Source organism: Cotesia typhae, unplaced genomic scaffold (genome assembly GCF_013202065.1).
Source record: "Cotesia typhae breed Kobodo isofemale line unplaced genomic scaffold, CoteBio_Ctyphae contig_23, whole genome shotgun sequence".
NCBI lineage: Eukaryota > Metazoa > Arthropoda > Insecta > Hymenoptera > Braconidae > Cotesia > Cotesia typhae.
This window is the reverse complement of record NW_027423729.1, coordinates 2,324,719-2,349,433: the sequence shown is the minus strand read 5'-3', so window position 1 is coordinate 2,349,433 and position 24,715 is coordinate 2,324,719. Positions and strand designations below refer to the sequence as shown.

The following is a 24,715-nucleotide window of genomic DNA, read 5'->3' as shown; positions in this document are numbered from 1 at the left end:
AACACGCTCAAAAACACATTTACGTTCTAATCACGGAATTTTATTGTAAATGAGCCTCCATTGCTTGGCACGGAGTTTGCTGGGTTTACCACAGTAAGGCGCGTTACAACAACACCATTACGACAACTATAAATTTAATCTCTCTTTACTGCGCAAATCACTACTAGCGCCACCGCCTCCAACGTCAACTACAATCAAGACCGCGAAAATTCAAAAAAAATTGTTTTTTCATTTTTTAATATTTGGAAATTTTTTTTTTTAAATAATCAAGTAAATAATTCAAAATTTTTACAATTAAATTAAATTTTTAGGTAAATTGAATAAGAATGTATTACAAACTTACAATCAAATAAAAATGTATATAAATATTAATAATAATAGTTTGTCTGAAGACTTGAAGTTTTTTTAGAAGTCGTCGGAGATCTTATACCTGGACGAAGTAATACAATCAAAGTAATGTAACGATAATTTTATTGATCAAATTAGCAAGTGTTTTGATAAAACTTTATATTACTTAAATAACAATGATAAATTTTAAATATTTAAACATAAATATTCACTCATTTTGTCATAGCATATTGATTATTGAGCCTGTTTTGATATTTTCAACAGAGATGATATGATTAAATTCTTCAACCAAATATTTCTGCTGAAAAATAAATGAAATTGAAAACACCCTTTTCAACGTTTGCATTTATAAAACTTACCTCCTGCTTTTTTGTAAATTTCAAAGATAGTTTTGAAATTTACAGCGTCAGTTTCCATTCTTAAACTTTTCTATGATATCACACTCATCTACAAAACAAATTTACATTAAGTCATAAAAATTAATGTAATTAATGTCGTGATTTAAACTGATAAGATTTGTTTGCATACCTGAGTTTGAAATTTTCCACTGTGACAGAGTCTTGTAAAGATCCTCATTGCAGTCTTCCGTTAACGTAGGTGCGTTTTAAATCATTTGACAATTTTTAGGATCCCAGTCTCTGCTATTTCTTCTCAACCCACAAGCATGCTCTATGTAATACTTGTACTCTTCCTCAAAGGACTCTTCATCCATCCTCTGAGTGAATTAAGCAATAAATGAAGCATGATCAATCCATCTGTTCTGAATATCTTGATCAGAACTTGTTCGGTATCTTTTGCTGTCTAATAAAGTTGCATTACCACAGCTTTGGATGTTTTTCAACCTTTCTATTACAAGACTCCTTATATATTCATCACTTTTGCCAGGATTATCTCTCGTGACAGTAGTGATTATTTTTAGGACTAAATAAAAAATAAAAATTATGAAATTGTCAGAGGATATTAATTATAATCAATCATTAATTAATTACCTTTAATCGTTTCACGTGCCAGAGAAATAACATTGTCATAATTCGATGACGATAATTCATTAAAATAAAATTGTATATTTAATGGATAATTAATTTGTAACTTAGGTTTACATAAGTGACGAATATCGAGAAACATTATTGATGCATTGAAACTATTCCACATATTTTAATTATTATGTTTATCAATTAGAATGTTAACGATATATGTATTTAATTATTAATGAAATTAGGTTAAATATTTAAATGTTGATAAATTGTTATTTTGTAATTTATTTTCAATTGCCGAGACACTATTGTAAATTCATAACCACTAAAACTGGCACAGACATGCGCGTGTTATCTAAAGAAGAGAAAAAATATTATGAAAATTAAGTTATCCGACATCTAAAAATTAAAAAGGTTTTTTTTTTATTGAAAAACGTATTTAAAAAAAAAATAAAAAAAAATTTTCATTTGTAAAAAAACTTGAAAAACTGTATGTACAATTTTTAAAAAATATTTTTTTATTTTATTTTAACTAATGAAAAAAAAATTAATTACTTTAATTTACTGAAAGAAAATTAAAAAAAAAAAAATTATTAGTGGAAATTTTTTAAGGAATTTTTTTAATGTAATTGATCTGTCATAATAATTTAAAAAATGGACAGTTGTCAGCTAATTTAAGTATCATGGTTTGGAAAGCACTTTATAAATTACAAATAAGAAATTTTTAAATAAATAAATTTAACATTTATTTTTTTTTTACAGAGATAACTATTAAAATTTTCAACAATCAGTAGATTTTAATTCACTTGGTTTATCACTTGCTAATAGAGATTCTTGTTCAGTGAGTACTGATTCTTTCGCATTATCTTTTTGACTAGTGAAATCGCTAGATTTATTCAATAATTCTTTGAAAGATGGATCTTGAGCTATGTAAATTTTTTCAGTTATCTCTAAATCTGCAATTAAAATTATTTATAATAAAAAATTAACAAATAAATTATTGCAGAAACTCACTCTTAAGCGTGTCAATGAGATCGTCTTGATTACAAACTGCATTGAAATTTTTCATGCCGCTGAGACCTATGATGGAAGTTACGACATTAGGATTTACATTTAAGAATATCAATGGTTGAGATTTCCCCTCGAAATCAGACAGGATGCCTTGTATCCCTTTTGCCGCAGTGTAATCAATTCCCTGAAGCCGATCAAAGTCGACGACTACGGGATAAATACCTTTAGCTTCTTTGCGAGCAATTCGATTTATTTTATTCGTCAAGTATGATATTGCTGGATAAAACAGCCCAATTTCTGGCTTAACTATGACATATTCAAGTCCATAAACAGTCTGAAGATTTTTTATAATAATTATTTAATCGGTTTATTATTTAATTATAAAAAAAGTAAGTATTGTTTTTGTATTGGTACACTACCTTGCATTTATCAATGGTGATAGATGGTCTTGCCGACAAATATAGTAAAAATGACGCATTAATTAACGTGCCAAATAAAAGACCAGATTCAACATTTATAAAAATACTTATTAAAAAAGTACTGCCCGCAGTAATCAAATCTCTTTCTACAAAAAGCATCAATTAATTTAAGAAGAAAGGTAAGATGATAATTTAAAAAAAAATTTTTACTTACTACTGCCGTTCCATAATATTTTAAATACTTTCAGATCAATTAAAAATACAACTGCGCTAATAAGTACCGCAGAAAGAGAAGCTTTGGGTATAAAACTAAAATAAGGAGTAAGAAAGCTCAAAGCAAGCAGAGCCATTATTCCAGAATAGAGTCCAGCCATGGGTGTCTGGATACCACTGGCACTTCCGACTGCACTTCGAGTAAAAGCACCACAAGTTGGCATTGATGATACAAAAGATCCAGCAATATTACAAACACCTAGAGTCAGCATTTCTTGGGTCGCTTCTACTGTTCCATCGCGTACTAAAATCAATCCAATGCGCTTTTAATTTCTTGGTATATTATTAAAAATTATTTATTAAAAACTTACCGTACGCTTTGGCAATAGCAACATTTGTCAAAACAGCGACCAAGGGTACCATAATGATTCCGCTGCCTAAATGGGAGCACATGTCTAAAAAGTTGTACGTCACATTTCCAACTTGAGAAGAAAAAGGAGGAGAATTAAATGATGGAAGACCAGGAGTAACAGAACCCGCTGTTATAAATATTGAACTTCCATTATGATAATGATGGTATGTAATAAAAGAAGCTATACAGACAGTTATTGCGTTCCGCGATATTGACAGGAACCACAAGGTCTTCTGTATTAATTTACCCCATGATTTGTTTCTACTCTTAATTTTAGAACAATCAATGTCTTTTAATTTCTGTAATTAAAGAAAAAATTACATCTATTATTTAACTAAGAGCGCATAATTAATTAATTAATTGGATTTGATCTCAATTATTCACTTACTCGAAATGCTAGCAGAAAAATAATGCACGAAATTCCTAATACTGAATCGCTAAGCCGTATTTTTCTCCAATTTTGATACAACTTTTTGATTCCTTCTGTAAGATTTTCACATTTGAATCTCAAACCCAAAAGACCGGGTAATTGAGATATAATTATGATGATCGAAGTTGCGCTTGTAAATCCACTAGTTACTGGCATTGAAATAAAATCAACCAAAAATCCTATTTATAATAAAATAATCTATAGAATAAATTTTTTATTTCAGGGAATTTGAATTAAAAATACTACCTAGATTCATAAGTCCCATTAATAACTCAGTACATCCTGCTAAAAAGCATAAAAGGATAACAAAGTCAACGGGCATGTCTCGCGTGTATTCAACAGTGACAAGAGACATCAGCGATGTTGCACCTATAGACACTTCTTTGATAGTTCCGAAGATAAGATAGATAAAGCCACCCAAAAATGACGAGTATAATCCGTACTGTAAATATTTCAAACAAGATATCACCGGGTATTAATTTTTAATTTATTTTTAGAATGTTGTTATATTATCTATTATTGTATTTAAGTATTTAAATAAATTAAATACCTGTGGAGTCAAGCCAGCAAGTGCAGCGTACGCAATACTTTGTGGTATCATCGTCAACCCCAAAGTTATACCAGCTATAAAATCGGAAACACCATAAAATCGGGAGTAATTCGGTAGCCATCGCGTTACAGGAATGTGTCGATGAATAAAACGTTTTAATTTTGATTGTTGCTTCGGACAGTTTAATTCTACATCTAATACTCGTTCGTGTGTATCTGTAGAAGTCACTGTACATAAATTTTATTAAAAGTTATAAAAAATATTAATCATCCAATGAGAAAAAATTTATTTTGAAAAAAATTAGTAATATTGGAGTAAGAAATTAATTTGTTAAAAATTTTTTATAATTTTATTTCTTTGCTGAAGAAATAAAAAATTTTCTCATTCTAAGTTTTTTGTTAAAAAAAAAAAAACCATTTAAGATAGACAACTTGCGAATTTTTTTAAAACTTGTTTTTTTCCCAAATCTATAAAAATTTTTTTCAATAAGAAAGTTACAAAAAAAAAATTTTATTTCTTCAGCTAAAAAATTATTTTAACAAATTAATTTCTTCTTACAACATTGCTAATTTTTTTCAAAATAAATTTTTTCTCTCAGTGCATAGTGAAAGTGATCGTCTATTTGATAATTATCTAATAAAAAAAAATTGAACTTACTGATAGGTGTTTGGTCAATGCGAAAGTATCATCTATCACCAGTATCACAGAAGGTGCACTAACTGATTATCAGCTTCATTGTTCTGACAAAACTCATATTGCCTTTTTTTCATTTGACTTTCATTAAAAATGTATATATTTAAGCATAATCATACTATTTATCTTGTTTAATGAGATTTTTTGCGTGGTGTGATAAACAAGAGATGAAGTAGATAAGAAATGATTTGAGAATAAACGAGTGAATAAAAACCTTGAATACAATTTCAATGTTCAGAATTAAGTCGAGAAGAGGAACTAGCACAATTTAACAACTAATCGTGTGGGTATTACAGCTAACACTTTATTCATCTAACGTACTTATCCACGGTTCAGAGTACCACCTTCCTACATAGGTGATTAAGATGAACACGTTATGATAATCATTAACGATTTATAGATTATTTATATTTATTTAAACTATAATTAATATTTATATCTGACAATCACTTAACAGCTATTCACATACTTTTATAAACAATTTAATAGTAGTCATTAGTATACATAATTTGTCATAACTGATTTTTTTTTAAACCAGCTTTATTAAAATTAGTATTAATTTATTTAAGTAAACCTAATTAGATATCAAATGCATTATTTTTTTCTATACTCTGCAATTAAAATTTCCGACAGCAGATTGCACTTCTGTATAAACCTAAATAAAAATATTATTCAATTGAATTATCTAAAAAGATCAATATTAAGTATAAAAAAATGTAAGACAACAAATAAAAATTATTATCAGAGTTTTGATATCAATAATCGGCGATAATAATAATTATTATAACGGAAATACTTGGAAAAAAAAATCTCACGCAATTATTTAAGACGAATAAATATAATTAACGCAGCTTCTTATTGACTTCGTCGATCATTTCGTCGACCCTTCGTGATGTTCCGCGAAATTTATTGGGCTCTGGGCCAATCATTTTAATGAGCTGAGGCACTTCATGACCGCTGATTTGGGTAAAGCGTGCTAAGGCTTTCATGCAAGCATACAAGTGTTCCTCCGATGGGTTGCCGTTGAAGTACTGGAGTAATGCCATTGTCAATTCTACAGCAACATCATCAAACACCTGAAATAACAAAAAAAAAAATTTTTTTTAAATTATAATAATAAGCATTAAATATTTGATAATATTGACAAATACTTGAGTAACAATATTGTATTATGTTAACAAAATAAAATTAAAATAAATATTTAATTAAAAGATCTATAATATAATCTTTAGAACAATCTGATTAAAAAAAAAAAATAACAAACAAATTACCTTATTTAAACGTTAATAAAGAATTTAATAACTGATTGGAGAATAAAAATACCTTAGAACTGCTGCCTTTCGGTAAAAGTTGCCGTAGCTTTTTGTTTTTGTTCATTTTCTGAAAAAATATCCACAATCCCTACAGACAAATTGACTTTTAAACTTGTCACCGATAAGCAATTTAAAATTTAGCGACAAAAATAATTTATTTTTATTTATTTATTTTTTTTTTTTAATAAATAAATGCATGATGAAAGTTAATCATTCATATTATTAATATATGGTAACAATAACAATTTTTTAAATTTCAGATCTGTTGTTTGCTTGTTTATTTAAGATTGTTTTTTTTTTTTTTATGAAAGGCAGCACTTCTATTTAAAAAGAAATTAGTCAATGTGACGGTTATCAGCGGATTCAGGCGTTACAATGGGTTACGATAATTGAATAATTTACTAAATAAATATTTTTTTAACATCAATTACACAAAGCGAGAAGGATACAGACCACAGTTTTTACCTCCTTGCAAGCAAGGTTGTGAATAATCGCCGCGCCACAGGCTTGAAGATCTGCCGACTCTGATAATAGTGAGTGTACTGCTACCTTTGTCGTTACTCTGATATTACTGATACCTTGATTGTTGTACTGCCATTCTGAGATGTACAGTAACCACTCTGAGCTACTTAAATTTTCAAACATGTTAGTGATCTGAAAAAATAAAAAAAACAAAAAGTTATAAAATTTAATTCACAAATATTAAATTGTAATATTTTATCTTGTAAAATTAAATATTAAACTTACAAATTGTGCTAACGGAAGTTGTTCTTCAATTGGATGACGGTCAATGTCAAAAGCATAATTCATTATCGTATGTTCCCTTCTATCTTGATGTAATAACAAAATCACGTCATCTTTTAACGCAGCGATTGCAAGGATATTCAGTAGCTTTACTTTCGCTGTAGTGTCCAAAGATTTGTCGTACAAAACTCGCCCTGTTAAATTTAATTTTCACAATAAATATTCATTTTTATAAATAAAAAAAAAAAAATTAAATAATAATAAAAACTAAAACTGACCGATGAAATTTAAAAAGTTATCACCCAACGCCCAAGACCCTTCATTCTCTAATGCATACTGGCGCAGCTCATCAAGATTTGTTGTCTCGGTTTCATTGAGCTTTCCCTCGAGTAAGCGACAAAGCTCATCGAATTCAGCTGCAAGATCTGTCAACTCCTTGAACACAATTGGAGGATCTCTCTGACGTTTTCTTTCCTCAAGTTCGCGTTTTTCATCAGCTTCCATCTGAAGAACTCGATCAGAGGGCAACATTTCTGCGCCCATGTCGCCATTTGTTGGTTGCATTTCCGCTACTAAAACATCAAGATTAGCAACTTAATATCAAAAAATTAAACTACAATAATTGATATTATTAACCTTCACTATCTGCCATTGTAGAATAATTACTAGGTCCTGTATTGTTACTCTCACTACCACTTCCTTTGGATTTATCGTGTTTCTCCTTCTTCTTCTTTTTCTTTTTCCGCTCCTTCTTAGCAAGCTTCTCGTTCAGCACGTTTCTCCTCTCCTCCAAAGCTATTGAATTGAGCCGTGCTTCCTCAATCGCAGTGTTAAGAAGCTGATACTCTGGTGAGACCTCACGTTGAATCCTTGGCTCGACGAATCTGTGCCCGACTGTGAATCCGGCGCTCGCACTGTTTGCGAGGGTTTCTATCAGTGGTGCTAGTGCCTGTCCTATGGGCCTGCATGAGACAAGTTGTGTCAAGTTGTTTAACTATTAATAAGTATGACTCTCTTGTTACTATTTTTTTTATGTTCTCCCGCGATGACACTCACGTCTTGATTATTTCTTCAGGTAAGTCGAGAATGTATTTTGGAATACCGCTGCCCACCAGGAAGTTGCTCACCTCATCAGAGAAATTGTTGCAGTTGAGTCTGAGAAGATGATACGTGCCGGCCCTGTGCCAAAGACATCGTATGTGTAAGCAATGTGTAAGCGAATTAATTTTATATTATAATATCATCATCTTTTATTAGACTTAAAGTAATAATTTATAAACAAATATAAGTGTTATTAAAGTACCAATTACTCACGCGAATTTTGATGTTCCCAATCCGTTAATGTACTCCAAAAATACCGAGTAAGGTAAAAATGTATCGCCTAGTTTTTCCACTCGCTGAGGTTCACCAAGAACAGTTCCTCCCTGTAATTGAAAAAAAAAAAAAATAAATAAATAAATAAATAAATAAATAAAATAAATAAAAATATCAATAATTGTACTTTATTCTATTTCACGTAAACATATTTTTCTATTAATAAAATTTTTAATTTTGGAGCGTACTCTAACGCAACAGTAACTATAACTAAAAATAAACTCGCGCTTGTGATTTGTTACAATAATTTGAGTAATAATAATTAAATAAAAATATAATAACTAACATATAAATTTAAATTTTATAAAATTACACTGACACATTCACTAACAGTTCATGAATTTCGGTAATTGACAAGCGAGTGAAATTTTCAAGTAACTATTTTTTAAAGCATTATTGATAACAGGAAAATCACAAAATATTTAACAGAAAAGATGGCGGATTAGTGGTGAATTAGTTTAAAATAAAGAAACATGGGTGTAAAGATAAGACACGGTACGTGGAACTTACCGTCGTGATTTGCTCGCTAGGAGTTGTGACCAGGAAACGTATGGGACGTAAGAGAGAGAGAGGCCGCGTGAGAGAAGCTCGAGTTGGGTAAAATTATTTTTGGAAGCGCTCGCACCAAATTTAGTCCACGTCTCAGAACATAATCGTATCGTATGGCTAAACTACTGGGGTTTCATTGCTACTTTTATTTTTTAGTCAAGTTTAATCATGATAGGAGTCATAATCATAATCATAAAGAAAAGAAGTGATAGCTCTCCCGCTAACAGATTGAGAAAAAAAAATAATTAGTCATTGATTAAATGCTTACTGGTCGAATACTTTGTATTCCAGATGGCCCGAAGAAATATTCACGTCCGTAGGCAACGATCGCTGTATGCCAAATGCCGTCCAAATGTCGACCTGAAACAATAAAATGTTAATAATTATAACTGCACATGAACAAGGAAACACTTAAAGAATCATTTAGAAGCTGTCAACCTAATTTCTAAATATAACAAAACTAAACTCGCTTTCTCACGGTTGCGAGTTTGTGTACCCAGCAATAGATCATAAGAAATGGCCTGTGAAGTCTAATTGAGTATAAATATCTGAATTCCAGTTAAGCTGAAAGAGTCCGACAATTGGTATCTAAAAATGACAAGGACCTGTCTAATTATTTTAAATAATTAAATATTTCTAAGGTCTGAGTACTGAAGACGAAGCTCGTGAAGTAGCAAAATAAATTGATACATTAATTATAAATAACTAAATGTTATTTCGACTTGTTAAAATGAACCTTGAGACAAGTAGAATTAGTACTTAATTTTATTCCATGTGATTTTCTAAGCGCTTCCGCAATTCTGCATGCCAAAGCGTATAAATAATTCTTCCCCTGTGTTTCTTTACTTTAACTTGCACTTGTTGTTCTAAGTTATTTCTATTTAACCAATGTAATCAAACAAATTATTTTGGCTGGAACAAGCAATCAGTGTCACAAGAATTACCAAACATATAAAATTAAAATAACAGACAAAAGAATTTAAAATAGAGGATGATTTAAAGTTTCTCAGTAAGATCATGGACCAAGTGGATTTGGCAGCTTTACTCGTAACAAGTGATGCTTAGAGTCCACTTGATTGGTCAGTGTATAAAATAAAAAGTTGTTGATACTGGTATAAAAATGTACCCGATGACCGGCAAGCACGTGATTTTTATTTAGATTGTATTTTTGTATCACTCTCACGACGTTACCTTCTCAGTTTATTCTTCTTTAGTTTTATTATAATTTTTCATATTTATTTTTATATTTAATAACGACAAGTTTATCCTTCACTTTGTACTCAAGATATTTTAATATTGATAAATATACCTATAAGAAGTTGAGACATTATCGTAGCAGCTCCTTTGGTCAAATCATACACGTAAAGCTCCACTTTCGTACCCATTTCTTCATTGTCATCCATATTTTTATGCCTCTGAAAATAATAAATTCTTATTAATTTATTTATGACAACAATTTATATTTATTAATTATAAAAAGACATTTGATAATAATAAATTTTCAAATTAAATTGTTTGAATACATGGAACTGCGAGTAGGTGAGAAGAATAAGTACTCACAGCTATCGGAGGTAAACTCCAAATGTATCTCAACATTATGATTTATAATTAAAGATAATTAAAGATAATAATCACTCCTAAGCTCTTAGGGGTGTAGACTAAATAATAGATCACAAAGAACAAACGAACAACCGGTAGATAAGAATAGAAATATTAAAATATTCGGACACTGACTCGAGCAGTAGCTGCACGTACCAATCGAAGTAAAGAACAACAAGTAAATACAACCGACAACAAGCAAATAAGCTGGTGAATCTTGGATCAACGTTATTTAATTAACAGTGAGTGATTTTATCTGCGTCAATCAATCAGCTGATTTTGAAGTTTAAATTAATAATTACTTATTTATTTTTTAAACGGAGTATGAGTGATAGTTAATAAGTACTTACATGTACAATTTATAAATTTGGAGATGATAAGTGATAATTTGGATAAAACACGAGAAAAATAAAGAGGAGTCACCTCTAAGCTAGATGACTACTGGCTACCAAATGCATCCTCCACGAAAATTTAAAACGCGCATCAGAACTCTTGTGCTGAGGGCCACCGAAAATAAGAGGAAGAGAAAGAAGAAGAGAAGAAGTAATGGATAAAGACGAAGAAACTGATAAATAGAAAGAGAGAGCGGTAATAATTCTTGGCAAGAAGAAACCCCTAGGTAAAGTTGGGACTGTCAGTAGAGTTTGAATTTGCAAAAGTAAGTAAAAAGTAGTAAAAAGGAGGTCATCCAGGAACTTTAACAGTGTTCTCATTACCGTTAATAGAAAGTTTTAATTTTACGCAGAATATATACATACGTAGGTTTGAATAAAATCAAAAGCCGCCAACTTTTGTTATTTTATTTTAATAACACTGAAGTTGACAGATATTAAAAATTTTTTTGGAGTTTTATAGCAATTAAATTATTAAAAAAAAAATTTAATTAAAAAGTTTCATATGTGAAAATTAATAAAAATTACAAGTGAAAATTTTTAAAAGCATTTTTTTATTGCAATTAATTTTTTTTTTTAATTTTTAAAATTGACAGCTGACCGTTAACTTCAGTATTATTTATTTTACTGCGCAATTTTGAAACTGCGCAAGCCAATGCAGCAACGTGCTGAAAAATTAATGTCAATCATGATACGCGAAAGACCAAAGCTTTGATATATATATATATATATATATATATATATATATATATATATATATATATATATATATATATATATATTAACAACTCAAATAGTTTATCAGAGTAGACATAAATCACGTAAAGTATTTTACCGCCGTCCTCATCACCTTCATCTGGAAGAAGAATTATTTGTCGAATATCAATTTAATTCATTCATTTGTTTTATGATAAGCAGAAGCACATTATTCAGAAAAAAAAAAAAAATATATATATATATATATATTTATATATTTAACTGTAGAAGGCAGTTGGTAAATGACCCTGTGAAGTGTAGATATACATATCGACGCATGCTGCTATATAGCCTTACTTGATACTCATTACTCATTATAAAGTTACTTCACTTAAATAAAATAAAGCTCACGCGCGCATACACTGCTACTCGTACTGTCTAGTAAAATAAAAATTAAATTAATATAATTAAAAATATGTAATATCAATTTTTACCTATTCGAACGCACTGTAGAGAATATAGACGATTACAACTACTCGTTATTGTTATATTGTAAGTTTTAACGCTTACTCATTCTTGATTTTCAAGAAGTTAATACACGCACGTACATACCTTTAAAGTAGTGTAACGTTTGCTCGTCTGATAGTGTTGGTCATGAAACAGACGAAGAATTAACTTGTAGAGACAAAGACAACGTGACTACTACCACAACAAAGAGGTCCTCCTGACTATTTATTTGTGTCTCGTGTCCTGATGCACATGATGGTATGTTAGTACTTTAAATATTTTAAATATATTTGAGTAAAAGTCCCTTTAAATATTTAGTTTGCTATCAGTATCGAAAAGTGCACCACAGTGATTCATTAATTTATTGTTTATTTTTATTAAATTATACTCGTAATTTTGTGCTGCAAAAATAATTTTAAAAAAATTTATACGGATTAAAAAAGTGTGTGTATTTGGTATAAATATATATATTATATATATATGTAAAGATTGATTATGATATCTTGATATTTATTTGCCAAGACATTTGTCTACGCGTAAGTCCATTGAGGTTAGGTTGCCCACAGCAAGTTGACTCGGCAGAAATTTTTTATCTGAAACACAACACTCATTTTATATATATATATATATATATATATATATATATATATATATATATATATATATATATATATATATATATATATATTATTTAATATACTTATAGGTATACACCTACATATATATGACAACATAACGAGTGATACAAGTGTTAAGGCGCACTCTATTCTCGATAAGAATAACGGCGTTGAAAACAGCGCACTGGAGATTTGCGGACACTCAGACAAGCGGGTTTAACACACTGAAATAAAGAACAGCTGATGCATCATAGTCACCGGCGAAATGTCAAAATCATTGAAACAAATTGTAAGATTTTTTTTTATTAATTATTACCTTATATTATTATTATTTTATCATAGCTTTAATTATTTATTACTTGGTTAAATTTACAAGGTTATTTTTATTGCTGGATAATTTTAGGTTTAAGCTTTGGATTTTAAATTAATTTCGAGAATGTTTACTGCAATACACGCGTCAGTTTTTGAGTAGACGGTTGCTATGATCTATATTGTATCAACTAGTTGGATATCTGATATTGTTTATCTAGAATTTGTATTTTTATAATTTTATTTTCAATAAATATAAATTTTTTAATCCGTTTCTAATTTTAGACGCTGCGAGTTCAGTCACCCGAAGGAACAAAAAGAATTGATATTGACCCTACAGACACTGTTTGCAGTCTCTTTGAAAAGGTAATTTTTTTAATGAGCTTGAAGTTAACAGACACTTGACAATTTTTTGATTTTTCTTGAAAAATAAACTAGGCATAGAAAATTATTTATAAAAATCTCATTTATAATTTTTTGGAGCTTCTAAAGATGAAATTTTTAATTAAAATTTTCTTGCTATAATTTTTTTGTTAAAAAAATTCTCAAAATTATTAAATGTCTCTCAATTTCAGTATCATAATTTTTTAAACTAATGTACCTGGTAAATTTTTTTTTTTATTTACTTAAATAATTTTAATAATAAATATTTTTGGGCAGGTTTATGAAGAATTTCAATTAAACAGCTTTGGATTCGGTTTATACAAACAAAGGAATCACAAAGATGGGCTTGTATCCAGCAAAAGTAAGTCAATCTCGGCGTGTGGACTCGGCCATGGTGACATGCTTTATCTTGCACCAGTTAATGGTACTCTTCTTTGGAATACTCCCACAACTAGTACCGCAGATTTGAGTATGTATTTTTTTTTAATTTTTTATTTTTTTTTTTTATTTACTTATTTCAATATTTTAATTATTACTATAACAATAATTTAATTATCATAGATCCAGTTCCTATGGATGTAACGCCAAGCACGAGTAAAGGTTTACCTTCTACATCGACGTCAGCAGCTTCAATTCCCGTGACTGTAAGACCTGTAACCACCACCGAGATCGATGATGTGGACCAGCAACTGTGGAAAATGGATGGGAAAATCCAACGCAAACGCGACGAGAAACTGTAATTTTTTATAAATCATATAATACGTTAAAATTTTTATAATTATTATTATTAATGATTATATTTTAACAATCACAGATGCAGGCATGGAGCTAATGGTTGCTGTGTCCACTGCTCATCACTGGAACCATTCGATGAAAATTATTTGAAAGAACAGAATGTCAAACATTTGTCATTTCACTCTTATCTAAGAAAACTCACTGCCGGAGTGGATAGGTAATTTTAATTACACTGAGAAAAAAAAATACTTTTATTAAGAAAATTTTCTTGATATTAGAAATTATGTTTTTATTTTTAGAGGTAAATTTTTACAATTAGAAGACATCAGTTGTCGTATAAAGAGAGGATGTAAAGATCATCCACCGTGGCCACGTGGTATTTGCAGTAAATGTCAACCAAACGCAATAACACTAAATCGACAGCCTTATCGGCACATCGATAATGTTGTTTTTGAAAACGCGAGTTTAGTAGAACGCTTTCTTAATTACTGGCGAAGCACAGGTCATCAACGCTTGGGTTATCTGTACGGTAGATATGAAATTCATTCAGACGTTCCTCTTGGAATACGAGCTGTTGTTGCTGCAATTTATGAGCCTCCTCAGGTAGATACTTTTTTAAAAATAAATTTATTATCAATCTCATTTTTTATTTATTCAAAATAATTCAATTTATTATCTAGGAAAGTACAAGAGACTCAATAAATCTTTTACCCGATGAAAGAGAACCATTAGTTCAAGAATTAGCTCAAAAACTTAATTTAAGAAGAGTTGGTTGGATTTTCACTGATTTAATTGCTGACGACATAAAGAAAGGAACTGTAAGTATTTTTAAAAAATTAACTTATATTTAAAACATTAGATTAATTTTTTTTATGCAGGTGAAACATGTCCGGAACATCGAAAGTCATTTCCTTTCTGCTCAAGAATGTATTATGGCTGGTCACTATCAAAATCAACATCCAAATCCATGTCGTTTCTCACCCAGTGGAATTTTTGGTTCTAAATTTGTCACAGTCTGTGTTACAGGTAGGTTTATCTAATTGTGTTTAGAGTGAAATCTAATTACATAATATTAATGTCGGATAATTTATTATTTAAACAGGAGACGATAAGAACCAAGTTCACATGGAAGGTTATCAAGTCTCGAATCAGTGTATGGCACTAGTGCGTGATAATTGTCTAGTACCCACCAAAGATGCTCCAGAACTTGGGTATGTTCGTGAATCGTCCGATAAGCAGTACGTTCCAGATGTCTACTACAAGGTAAGATTAGTTTTGACAAAACTTTTTTTTTTTCATTTTTTATCTATCAGTTAAGGAGTTTAAGGATATGTATAAGAAAAGTTTTGGGTTTAATAATAAAAACATCAAATGTTTGAACGAAATAGAATAATTTATGAACCAAATATGATAGATTGTTTTTTTTTTTTTTTTTTTTTTTTTTCTTTTTTTTTTCTTCTTCATCAATTACATTTGGTAAAGTGACATGTGTTTATCTCATGCGTAGATAAATAATACCGTAGGCCGGTTTACAAAAACAACTGTCATAACTTTATTTTTATCATCTAATAGTAATTTTAATTACCAATGATAATAGTGATAGTAATAATAATAATAAAAATAATAACAATAATAATAAATAATTTAGTATTGGAAATTGAAGTTATTAAATTAAACGGAACATAATGATAATTAATAAAAGGCAGAAAAGAAAAATAGTAAAAATGTAGCTTACAAATTTCGTGTAGATAGATGGTATTTATTTCATTTAATTTTTGTTTATTATTTTAAATCGATTTGCGAGGGTGAAAACTAAACTGACGGTCGTCGAAGTCGTTATTACAATCTACGCGTATCTGCCTTGTCGCATTCATAAAAATATATGTCTATTTACAGGTAGGACAAGCCTTAACCGTGGATATATTTGTTTTATTTATTTAGATTCATAGCGCGGATACGTGGGCTACATCGGAGCTCAGAAAATATACTTAAATTTTTTTCGTTTAATTCGTCGTGATTTTTTATTTAGTTTTGCACATTCCAAGATTTATAATAATATATATTTTTATTTATTTATTTTTAATAGTGTAATATAATTTATATCCTTAATACGATGAGACTATTCTAAATACGTATTCGCCACTCATCGCGATAAAATTCACACACCGGCGTACGCTTTAATAATTCATAGTAATTATTATTTTATTATTTTTTTTTTTTTAGCCATGTTTTACAATACACATTTATCATTTAATTAACAAGTTTTAAAACTTTTAAGTTTAACATCGAATGAGGTTCACTTCGAGAAAGGCATTCACGACTCAACATGGCGTGCAATAGTATCTCTCTGGTGTACATATACAATAATAATAATAATAATAATTTTTTTTTTTTTTTGTATATATAGTGCGTCCACATATTATTTTCTTCAATTATTATTAATAATATTATTATTATTATCTAACTCTTTCGATGCCATTTAAATAGCATCGTCGTACTTATCAATCTTCCCACGTAGGAGTGATAGTTTATACAATTTTATAATACATAACAATTGGACTAACGAAGATGTTACACGAGCATTTTATTTGTTTAATATTTTTTTTTAATATTATTATTATTATTCTAACGGATTATCGTAGTATTTTTATTTTTACTTTTGATATACACTGTTAAGGAATGATTTATTAGTTAATATATTTTTATTTCATTTATATTTCCTTTTTTTTTTTTTGTATTTTTTAATATTTTTTTTTTTTACTCATTTTACTTTAATCATCGATTGGAAGGTACGAGGACGCCTTTGCGTTCTACGCTGTAGTTAGGCCCCGTAGTTAATATTTACACAATTAAGATCTAAGTATAATAATAATTATTATTAATTACAATAATAAACATTACGAATCCAAATTTCCCATTCTCGTCGTTAACGAACGAAAAGAAGGAAGACATTTTTGTCTACCTAATTTTATTATTTTAAACCAGCACTTTATTTTTTATCTCTCTTAAAAACACAACAATTACAATCGCAAAAAATTGACAATCACACATACATTTTTCTCAGCTCTATTTATTTTTTGTACGCAATCAATAGCAATCTTTAAAATTTGCCATACGTCAAACAATAACACAAATGTTTTGACTAAAAATATATTTTCATATACATTTATATAGATATAATATATCTATTAGTATATAATATATATCATTTATATATGTATACTCCAACATTTGACATTTTTAATATTTATTTGTTTAAACTTAATTCAATAATTATAATAATAATAATAATAATAATAATAATAATAATAATAATAATAATCATATACATTACTCGCTAAATATATCGTCAAAACTAAGATCCGCGTGATCGCGTTTATTTTTCTCTTTAAAAAATCTATAGTTTCGTGTCGGTAGTCATTATTTATAATATAATATATATTTTTATCAATTAATATAAGAAAAAAAAAATTAATAATGATTACAAACGACGAGCCTTGTTCAAAATAAACATTTTTTATTATTAAATATAGCTAGAAGTTTTTTAGTATCGATTTTACGATCGATATGAGGTACGTATGTGTGGAACCATCGTCTCTATTGTAGAAACAGCATCAAGTAATGTTGATGCCCTTTTAAACTATCTTTTTATCTCTACAACTTTTTTTCCCCACTACTACTCATCATACATAGTAAAATACGGTTCTATTTACCAGTATCAACATCATTATTTTTTTTTTTGTATTACTTGCTCTTTAAAAATAGATTCAACATCTTTTAAATCTCTACTTTGTATAGTTGATATAATAATAATAGTAAATCAAGACAATAAACTTAACGGTGCACCGTAAAACGCAACAGGTGCAACCTACGTATAACGATGGTCACATTTCATATTTATAATAATCATAATAGTAGTAGTAATAATAATAATAATAATAATAATAATAATAATAATAATAATAATAATAATAATAATAATAATAATAATAATAGTTATAATAATAATATTAATAGTAATTTCCCATGATTCATTATAATTATAATAATAATATTAATAGATTAGTTTTCTTCGCACAACATAAAATAATAATTATCCTCTAATCATTTTGAACGATGAAAGCGCATAGAGATCGTCGAAATTGCATTTGTCGTTATCACACTTAATTGCGTCGTTCGTGCGTTACAATTTACCACATTTAGTAATAATTATCGTCTTCGTTGGCTTACCGGTTTGATCGCCGTAGGTAGATATTTTTTCGACAAGTTCCAGCCCCTCGACAACATGACCAAATATACCGGTAAAGCCACGCATTTCTTGCAAAATAATTCGGAATTGGGAGCCGACCATACCGAGATTATCATGGCGTTTTTGTGTACGACGCATACCGACTGCGCCCCGTACTGCTGGGAATTTAGTATCGTCAGGCATAAAATAACCATCTTCGTAAATACTACGGCCTCCACGTCCATTGTTTAATTCAAAGTCCCCGGTGATGACAGACTCGCCTTCCCAGCATTGAAATATCGAGCATCCTTTGTAACCGACACCGATTTCTCCAGTAGCTAGAACGCTAAAATTTTTGGCCATCTTCGGAGCTACATCGGGTCTTACTTCGATAACAATACGCCCGTGCGGCGATCCGTTTACCTCAATATTGAAGTAATACATCGGATAGGGATTTGCAGAAGGTCCACGTAGAGTAACAGTTATGCTGCTGTTGCTTGTCGGCGAATGAACAGATAAGCTTCCAACTCCACTTCCGCTGGAACCATTATCTTGCATAAAAGCATTCGGCTGTGGTTGAAGAATTGAATTTGGCGGAACTGTTTGTACTGGTTTAACTGACGGAGATCCTGGGGGAATAAGCAATTGGGTTTGGGCTATTGGTTGACTCTGCGGTGCCAATTGAACAGGATGAATGTGAATAGATCCCGGCGGGGCTGGAGTTTGTATCATGTTGGTGTGGTAATCGATGGTACCGTTTTGCATGTGCTGTTTGCTGACAACGTGGCGCGAATACAGCTGAGACATGCAGTAATTTGCGAGGAAGAGAATGGGATTTTGAGCTGCGGCTATGTGATTATGCACTCTGCCATTTCCAGCCGGTTGTAATAAAATAGGTTCGCCAGAATGAATACTAGCGAGCGCTTGTTTAAGCAAACCAAAATCAAATATTACCCCGGAGTTACCAATCAGATCGTCCAATTGGCATTGCAGCATCATTTCTTGATACTTTGATTGTAGCCTCTGTTTTTCCATAACTAAGTGGGAATGAAGACTGTAAACATCATTCGGGCTATCACTCACCTGAAGACTAGCTTTAGCTTTGCCAAGTGTTTCACGTGCGTCAGATATTTCTGGAAAATGTGTCCATCCATTCTGTAAGTCAGTCTCCACGTGTGTCTTGAGAGTTACACAGGCTTCGAGAACTTTTATTAAAAATTCTCTCTGTTGCATCGCCATTCTTTGAATTTCTGACGATAGTTTTCCCATTGTAACTAGCTCATGTTGGACCTAGACAAACAGACAGTAAAAAAAAAAAAAATTAATATAATTCATCAATATAAATAAATCTTTATTTTTGTGTAAATAAATGGACGTACGTCGGATATAAGCTGTTCTTTGGCATCTGTTTGCGTTTTTATTTGGTGACCAGGGTGTTCATGAGGTGTAGCACAGGCTCGACATAGCAATATACAGCAAGAAGAGCACCACAAAGTGAGGGGCATTCCATGAGTGTGACAATTTTCACTCTGTAACAATAAATTGTTTTTTAATTTAAATTTATGATACACAACTGATAGCCTTGAATAATAATCCCATTATTGCTATAATTCTAGTAAGGCTTCTCATTTGTCATGTGCTTTCTCAACATTAAACTACATCTATGTAGACATCAACATATGTGTCTATATTACAACTATCATCACTATTTTATCTATTAAAATGATGAAAATAAATGATACCTTTCGTTCCTTATCATTCTGTTTGCAAGACGTATTGTTACTGGTAATTTTGAGGTAGGTAAAGTTATTGGCTAGGGCAAGTAAAGGAGAATTGGTCGGCAAAGCGTCTGGTCCTTGATCACCAAGATCTGTTCTCTTCCAGCAGTGCGCGCAAAATAATTCCCGACCCTTCATTAAGTTACTCTCGATGCATCTCAAGCAAAAATAGTGCTTGCAACTCAAATACTTTGGACAAAGTTCTGCGTCGTTGTACTTTTGTTTGCAAAATCCACATAACGTCAATTCCTCCAGGTCGGTCAGCACACTTGGGTCGAGCATCTACGCAAATAGAAATAAATTTTTATTTATTATTAGGTAGAAAAAAATATTAACAACAAAAGGGCAAATAAAAATAAAATAAGTAACAACACTTTAGTTATTAAAGTACAAAGTTAAATTTATAAACACGCGTGCGCTGAAACTCCCGCCAAAAGAGTACAGAAGCTTGTACGTTCGAGCGAGAAAAGGGGGCGGTTGGTAGGTCGGTTGATACAACACACTGAATTGAGAGAGAACTAATGACCAAAAGAGAGAGAGAGAAAGAGAGCCACCGACTGCACATACGCAACTACGCAAATACGTATTTATCATTCTCATTACGCTATATGTTGTATCTATCTATTCATTTAATTGCCTGCTGTTATTCTTCTGGCGGTCTACTAAATTTTCGTAATGCTGTACATTTAATAACTTAACCACTCAACTGTTACATCGCTGTGACGACAATCAAACAGCTTGGAATGATTTTTTTTTCTTTTTTTATTAAACGCAAAAAATATCATTCACCCATACATATATTAAGTCAGTATGTACTCAACACACCCACATCTACAACGTCGAGGCCGGCCACGTTTCGTATCAACTTGTGGTCGAGCATCACTCAATAAATTGCCGCGTTTACATTAAATTATTATATAGACAAAACACAATAATTCAACTCAGGCACCTTTACAATTCCTGAATAAAAAAAAAACACAGTTGTATTAATTATTATTATCCAAACTTTAAAACTAAAACTAAAACTACAATACAATAATAATAAAAATAAATAATAATAATAATAATAATAATAATAATAATAATAATAACAACAACAACAACAATAACACCTCTAACACTACCTCTGTCTAGTAATAAACATGAAAAATAAAATCAATGAAAATCATACCGTGTCGAATGGTGTGTCCACCAGGAAGGAGGACTCGTTATCACGTATTAGCTCAATCTTAACTTCCCAGGACTTAGTAGCTGAATGATGATGATGATAGACCTCCAGGACAATGTCTTTCACACCCGCGTCTTATAATATACACAATATATGCATGTAATATGTTAGATATAAACTTGTCGAGGCATCGAAGCTAAAAGGTTGATGTTTTGCGCGGCATCTTTATAATCACCACTCTACTTACTCAGTACTATACGAATAATAAAATATATATTTATATAGGTATATATATTATTATTATTTAAAATATTATTATGTAAATAAATATATGTGTATTTATTGTAAATAATAAATAGTAAATGTATTTATTATTTATTATATTTATTATATTAGATATAATGTTGGATAAAATTTCCCTCGTCTTTCCCCCCCTCTGTGTTCTCGGTCGCGCGCGCGACTCTGCCGCTGGCACTCTGGTCGTTCCTCGGCGGTGTAGTGTGTTTGCTTGCTATCGGTATCGCGGGTCGGACTTGGACGTTTAAATATTAAATCACTCTGTAAACTTGAGGCGACGTTATTGAACGGTTATGTGAACAGCAGCATAATGTAACTCGCCGGTAACAAGGTGCCTCATTTAATACCAGACACCTTTTATATTATTTCAACTAGTGATTTTGATTTGATTGCCACATCATGACGTTTGGTTCACTACACTAACCACTGGCATGGCGGCGAGGAACCGAACGACGACCACGGCCGACCGTCCAACATCACACACTACTCACTCGCGAACCGACACACTAACACTGACACTGAGACACACATGTGTGACGTATGAGAGATACCAGTACCCGAGTTTCTAGCTCACAGCTACCACCATCCATCTGTATGTTATGCTTTTGTGTTTTTACATATGTGTATTGAAAATCACCGACACCACCACCTACTACCACTACACCAGAAAGAGTGAGGGCGCAGTGTCGCTAGGTCGCTACTTAGTATAGTAGTTGGACGTTCGTCTATACCCGCCTCTTGCCTCTTGCCTCCTTTACTCTTTCCTCTTCCCGATTATTCCCCGTAGCGTACCGCCAAACTCAAACTCCTTCCTCTACGAATAGAGAGCCTCGAGCTTATCTTCACCCCTTTCCCCTTATCATCAAGGTACCCTTTGTCTTTGCACTCTTTGCCGCCATTTCCGTGACAGGAAATCTACGCCCGAATACGAACAGACTTAACCCTCAACCAAATATTTAATAACAAGACATTTTTTATTTTAGATTTAGATTTTAATTTCAAAATATTCACGTGACAATGTCGGAATTTAGAATTTTTTTACCCAGTCGTGGATATTACTAATTTAAATTGGTAATATTATATTTGTTATTACTGGTTAAACCGGACAGTTACGACTGTCACGCGAAAAAATGCAGCGGGCTACCCGGCACAAAAAGTCGATAGTCGACAGATATTTCGAGTAGGCGGCAAGTTTGATTTCTCGCCCAGAAATCCAGAGCAATTGCAGCCGGCACATGCGTATAATCTTTGTTTAAAAATCGTTATTGCTAATTATTGTTATTTTACTAATTACTTTTGTTTTATTGCAGGGAAAAGATTCCTATGGAAATGAGGTGTCTAGATTGGCCAGACCTTTGCCTGTCGAGTACTTATTGGTTGATGTTCCTGCTTCTACTCCACTGACACCTCAGTTTACATTTTTTGCCAGTGATAATGTCACACCTTTCCCGGTTGAGAACAGGTACAGACAATGATAACACTAAAATCACCATAATACTGAAGTTTTAGCGGTCAGCTGTCAATTTTAAAAATTTTTTTAATAAATCAATTACAAAAAAAAAAACTTCTAAAATTTTCACATGTGAAATTTTTCAATTAAATTTTTTTTTCTAATTTAATTGTTATAAAATTCTAAAAAAAAATTTTAATGTAAGAAATTTTTAATTTAACAAAAAAATTTCTTCCAAAAAATTATTTTTAAAAAATTACATTTTTAATTTTTTGAAATTTTTTATTTCTAATTTTTTTTTCATTAATTTATTTCTTTAAAAAATGATTAAATTGATTAAATATCTGCTACTTTAATTTTCATTTAATTAAATTATAACTGAAAAAAAATATTTATAAAAAATTCCTCTAAAAATAATTCTTTAAATTCACATATAGATTTTTTAAAAATTGTTTTTTAAATTTCGCAGACTGGTCGATGGACAAATCCAAGAATTCACTTCTCTGTGTACGTACATGCAGCAATTTGGTCCCGATCAATTTTTGGAAGCGATCTCAGACTTCCATTTACTCCTTTTCATCATGACAATGGACATGCTGCCGATGAAGGATTACATGTCACCTCTACTGGAGGCGATCAGACAGAACGACAGACAAAAAGCTCTCGAGTGGGCCCGGAGCGAGCACTGGGCCACTGTGGAGCAACTGATTTCCGCCACAACGGCGTCTGCTCCTATGACTTCTCAGTCAGTCTCGTTTGGCAACGACGGAAGCTCGTCTGCGGGTGCTGGGATTGGAATTGGAGTTGGTACCAGTTCCAGTGTCACTGCTACGTCCACTCAGTCGCTTTGGACATGTCCTCACTGCACTTTTTTGAATCCTGCTGAGCTGGGTTCATGTGAAATGTGCAGCCTCCCGAGGTAAAAACTCATTTTTATTACAACAATTATTAATCAATAGTCATTTGATTTGTTTTTTGTACATTTTTATTTCATTACTTTATTTTTTTTTTTTTTGTTTTCTCACAGGATGTAATAACTAATTTGGATATTTGGACATACCAACAATTTTTTTTTCTCCATCTTTTTGGTCTTTATTTAAATCTAAATAGAAATAAAAATACTTATAAGAAAATTGAATTTTTTTTTTTTTTTTTTTGCGCATTAGACATCACTTATATTCATTTATTTAATGTTTTAAATTAAAGTTAATATTATATAAGATTGATAAAATTAATTAATAAATAAGCAATTAATGTAAGAATTGAATTATTATTTGGATTATTATTATAGGATGCTTCTATGAGAAGACTCCACCTTTGATAAGTTATGGAAGTATGGCAATTAAATTAATGAACAAGTGAGAAAGAGATACATCCGAGCTGTATCGATTGATTACAACTGATTATTAAAAATCTTATCGCGTAACAATAAAAAAAAAAAAATAAATAAACAAAGCACCACACAATCTAACAAATTTTATTTGTAAAACTTTTAATAAGTGAAAAACTGTGATACAGGAGTGGA

The 24,715-nt window shown here is 30.7% G+C and overlaps 5 protein-coding genes across 15 annotated transcripts; 1 reads left to right on the top strand and 4 right to left on the bottom strand.

Annotated features, from left to right (window-relative positions):
• Positions 1-212: 212 nt before the first annotated feature.
• LOC141524911 (uncharacterized) lies at positions 213-1,793 on the bottom strand. Its single transcript, XM_074239081.1, has 4 exons — positions 1,338-1,793; positions 877-1,269; positions 708-795; positions 213-649 (listed from the first exon to the last, which is right to left on the bottom strand). The coding sequence occupies exons 1-2, from the start codon at positions 1,498-1,500 to the stop codon at positions 1,073-1,075; spliced, it is 360 nt and encodes a 119-aa protein (XP_074095182.1). The 5' UTR covers positions 1,501-1,793; the 3' UTR covers positions 213-649; positions 708-795; positions 877-1,072.
• Positions 1,794-2,024: 231 nt separating this feature from the next.
• On the bottom strand, positions 2,025-5,367 carry LOC141524901 (sodium-independent sulfate anion transporter). Its single transcript, XM_074239058.1, has 9 exons — positions 5,015-5,367; positions 4,358-4,584; positions 4,054-4,249; positions 3,766-3,986; positions 3,337-3,676; positions 2,967-3,269; positions 2,753-2,898; positions 2,337-2,667; positions 2,025-2,278 (listed from the first exon to the last, which is right to left on the bottom strand). Coding segments are annotated over exons 1-9 (1,941 nt in total). The 5' UTR covers positions 5,016-5,367; the 3' UTR covers positions 2,025-2,102.
• Positions 5,368-5,516: 149 nt separating this feature from the next.
• Positions 5,517-12,460, bottom strand: LOC141524903 (uncharacterized). 7 transcript variants are annotated; one of them, XM_074239061.1, is made up of 12 exons: positions 10,591-10,766; positions 10,340-10,445; positions 9,299-9,390; positions 8,422-8,531; positions 8,164-8,286; positions 7,744-8,069; positions 7,386-7,679; positions 7,111-7,301; positions 6,829-7,017; positions 6,374-6,430; positions 5,866-6,126; positions 5,517-5,705 (listed from the first exon to the last, which is right to left on the bottom strand). In XM_074239061.1, exons 1-11 carry the CDS (start codon positions 10,624-10,626, stop codon positions 5,893-5,895), a joined length of 1,758 nt encoding a protein of 585 aa, XP_074095162.1. In that variant the 5' UTR covers positions 10,627-10,766; the 3' UTR covers positions 5,517-5,705; positions 5,866-5,892. The 7 variants fall into 7 exon arrangements, with proteins under 7 accessions (XP_074095162.1, XP_074095166.1, XP_074095165.1 ...); XM_074239065.1 differs by lacking the exon at positions 10,591-10,766 and adding an exon at positions 12,330-12,460 and having other exon boundaries at positions 5,517-6,126; XM_074239064.1 differs by lacking the exon at positions 10,591-10,766 and adding an exon at positions 12,212-12,231 and having other exon boundaries at positions 5,517-6,126.
• Positions 11,137-24,645, top strand: Npl4 (nuclear protein localization 4). 5 transcript variants are annotated; one of them, XM_074239054.1, is made up of 13 exons: positions 11,137-11,287; positions 12,931-13,130; positions 13,436-13,516; positions 13,811-14,003; positions 14,096-14,270; positions 14,349-14,486; positions 14,569-14,872; positions 14,950-15,087; positions 15,148-15,295; positions 15,372-15,532; positions 23,051-23,202; positions 23,660-24,109; positions 24,482-24,645. In XM_074239054.1, exons 2-13 carry the CDS (start codon positions 13,107-13,109, stop codon positions 24,492-24,494), a joined length of 1,977 nt encoding a protein of 658 aa, XP_074095155.1. In that variant the 5' UTR covers positions 11,137-11,287; positions 12,931-13,106; the 3' UTR covers positions 24,495-24,645. The 5 variants fall into 5 exon arrangements, with proteins under 5 accessions (XP_074095155.1, XP_074095154.1, XP_074095158.1 ...); XM_074239053.1 differs by lacking the exon at positions 11,137-11,287 and adding an exon at positions 12,347-12,482; XM_074239057.1 differs by lacking the exons at positions 11,137-11,287; positions 24,482-24,645 and adding exons at positions 12,347-12,482; positions 24,218-24,443.
• LOC141524902 (uncharacterized) lies at positions 16,991-22,965 on the bottom strand. The gene is made up of 4 exons (XM_074239059.1): positions 21,447-22,965; positions 20,240-20,557; positions 19,877-20,026; positions 16,991-19,787 (listed from the first exon to the last, which is right to left on the bottom strand). Exons 2-4 carry the CDS (start codon positions 20,555-20,557, stop codon positions 18,453-18,455), a joined length of 1,803 nt encoding a protein of 600 aa, XP_074095160.1. The 5' UTR covers positions 21,447-22,965; the 3' UTR covers positions 16,991-18,452.
• Positions 24,646-24,715: the final 70 nt, after the last annotated feature.

Coding starts and splice junctions, on each gene's coding strand:
- LOC141524902 (XM_074239059.1), bottom strand. CDS start 20,557: ATGCTCGACCCAAGTGTGCTGACCGACCTGGAGGAATTGACGTTATGT. Junction 20,027..20,239: donor AGAATGATAAGGAACGAAAG/GTATCATTTATT, acceptor TTATTGTTACAG/AGTGAAAATTGTCACACTCA. Junction 19,788..19,876: donor AAGAACAGCTTATATCCGAC/GTACGTCCATTT, acceptor CTGTTTGTCTAG/GTCCAACATGAGCTAGTTAC.
- Npl4 (XM_074239054.1), top strand. CDS start 13,107: ATGTCAAAATCATTGAAACAAATT. Junction 13,131..13,435: donor CAAAATCATTGAAACAAATT/GTAAGATTTTTT, acceptor TTCTAATTTTAG/ACGCTGCGAGTTCAGTCACC. Junction 15,088..15,147: donor ACGACATAAAGAAAGGAACT/GTAAGTATTTTT, acceptor TTTTTTATGCAG/GTGAAACATGTCCGGAACAT.
- LOC141524911 (XM_074239081.1), bottom strand. CDS start 1,500: ATGTGGAATAGTTTCAATGCATCAATAATGTTTCTCGATATTCGTCAC. Junction 1,270..1,337: donor GGCACGTGAAACGATTAAAG/GTAATTAATTAA, acceptor TTTTTTATTTAG/TCCTAAAAATAATCACTACT.
- LOC141524903 (XM_074239061.1), bottom strand. CDS start 10,626: ATGTTGAGATACATTTGGAGTTTACCTCCGATAGCT. Junction 8,532..9,298: donor GAATACAAAGTATTCGACCA/GTAAGCATTTAA, acceptor TTTCAATTACAG/GGAGGAACTGTTCTTGGTGA. Junction 8,070..8,163: donor CCTGAAGAAATAATCAAGAC/GTGAGTGTCATC, acceptor TGTCTCATGCAG/GCCCATAGGACAGGCACTAG.
- LOC141524901 (XM_074239058.1), bottom strand. Junction 2,899..2,966: donor AATATTATGGAACGGCAGTA/GTAAGTAAAAAT, acceptor TGCTTTTTGTAG/AAAGAGATTTGATTACTGCG. Junction 2,279..2,336: donor TCTCATTGACACGCTTAAGA/GTGAGTTTCTGC, acceptor TTTTAATTGCAG/ATTTAGAGATAACTGAAAAA.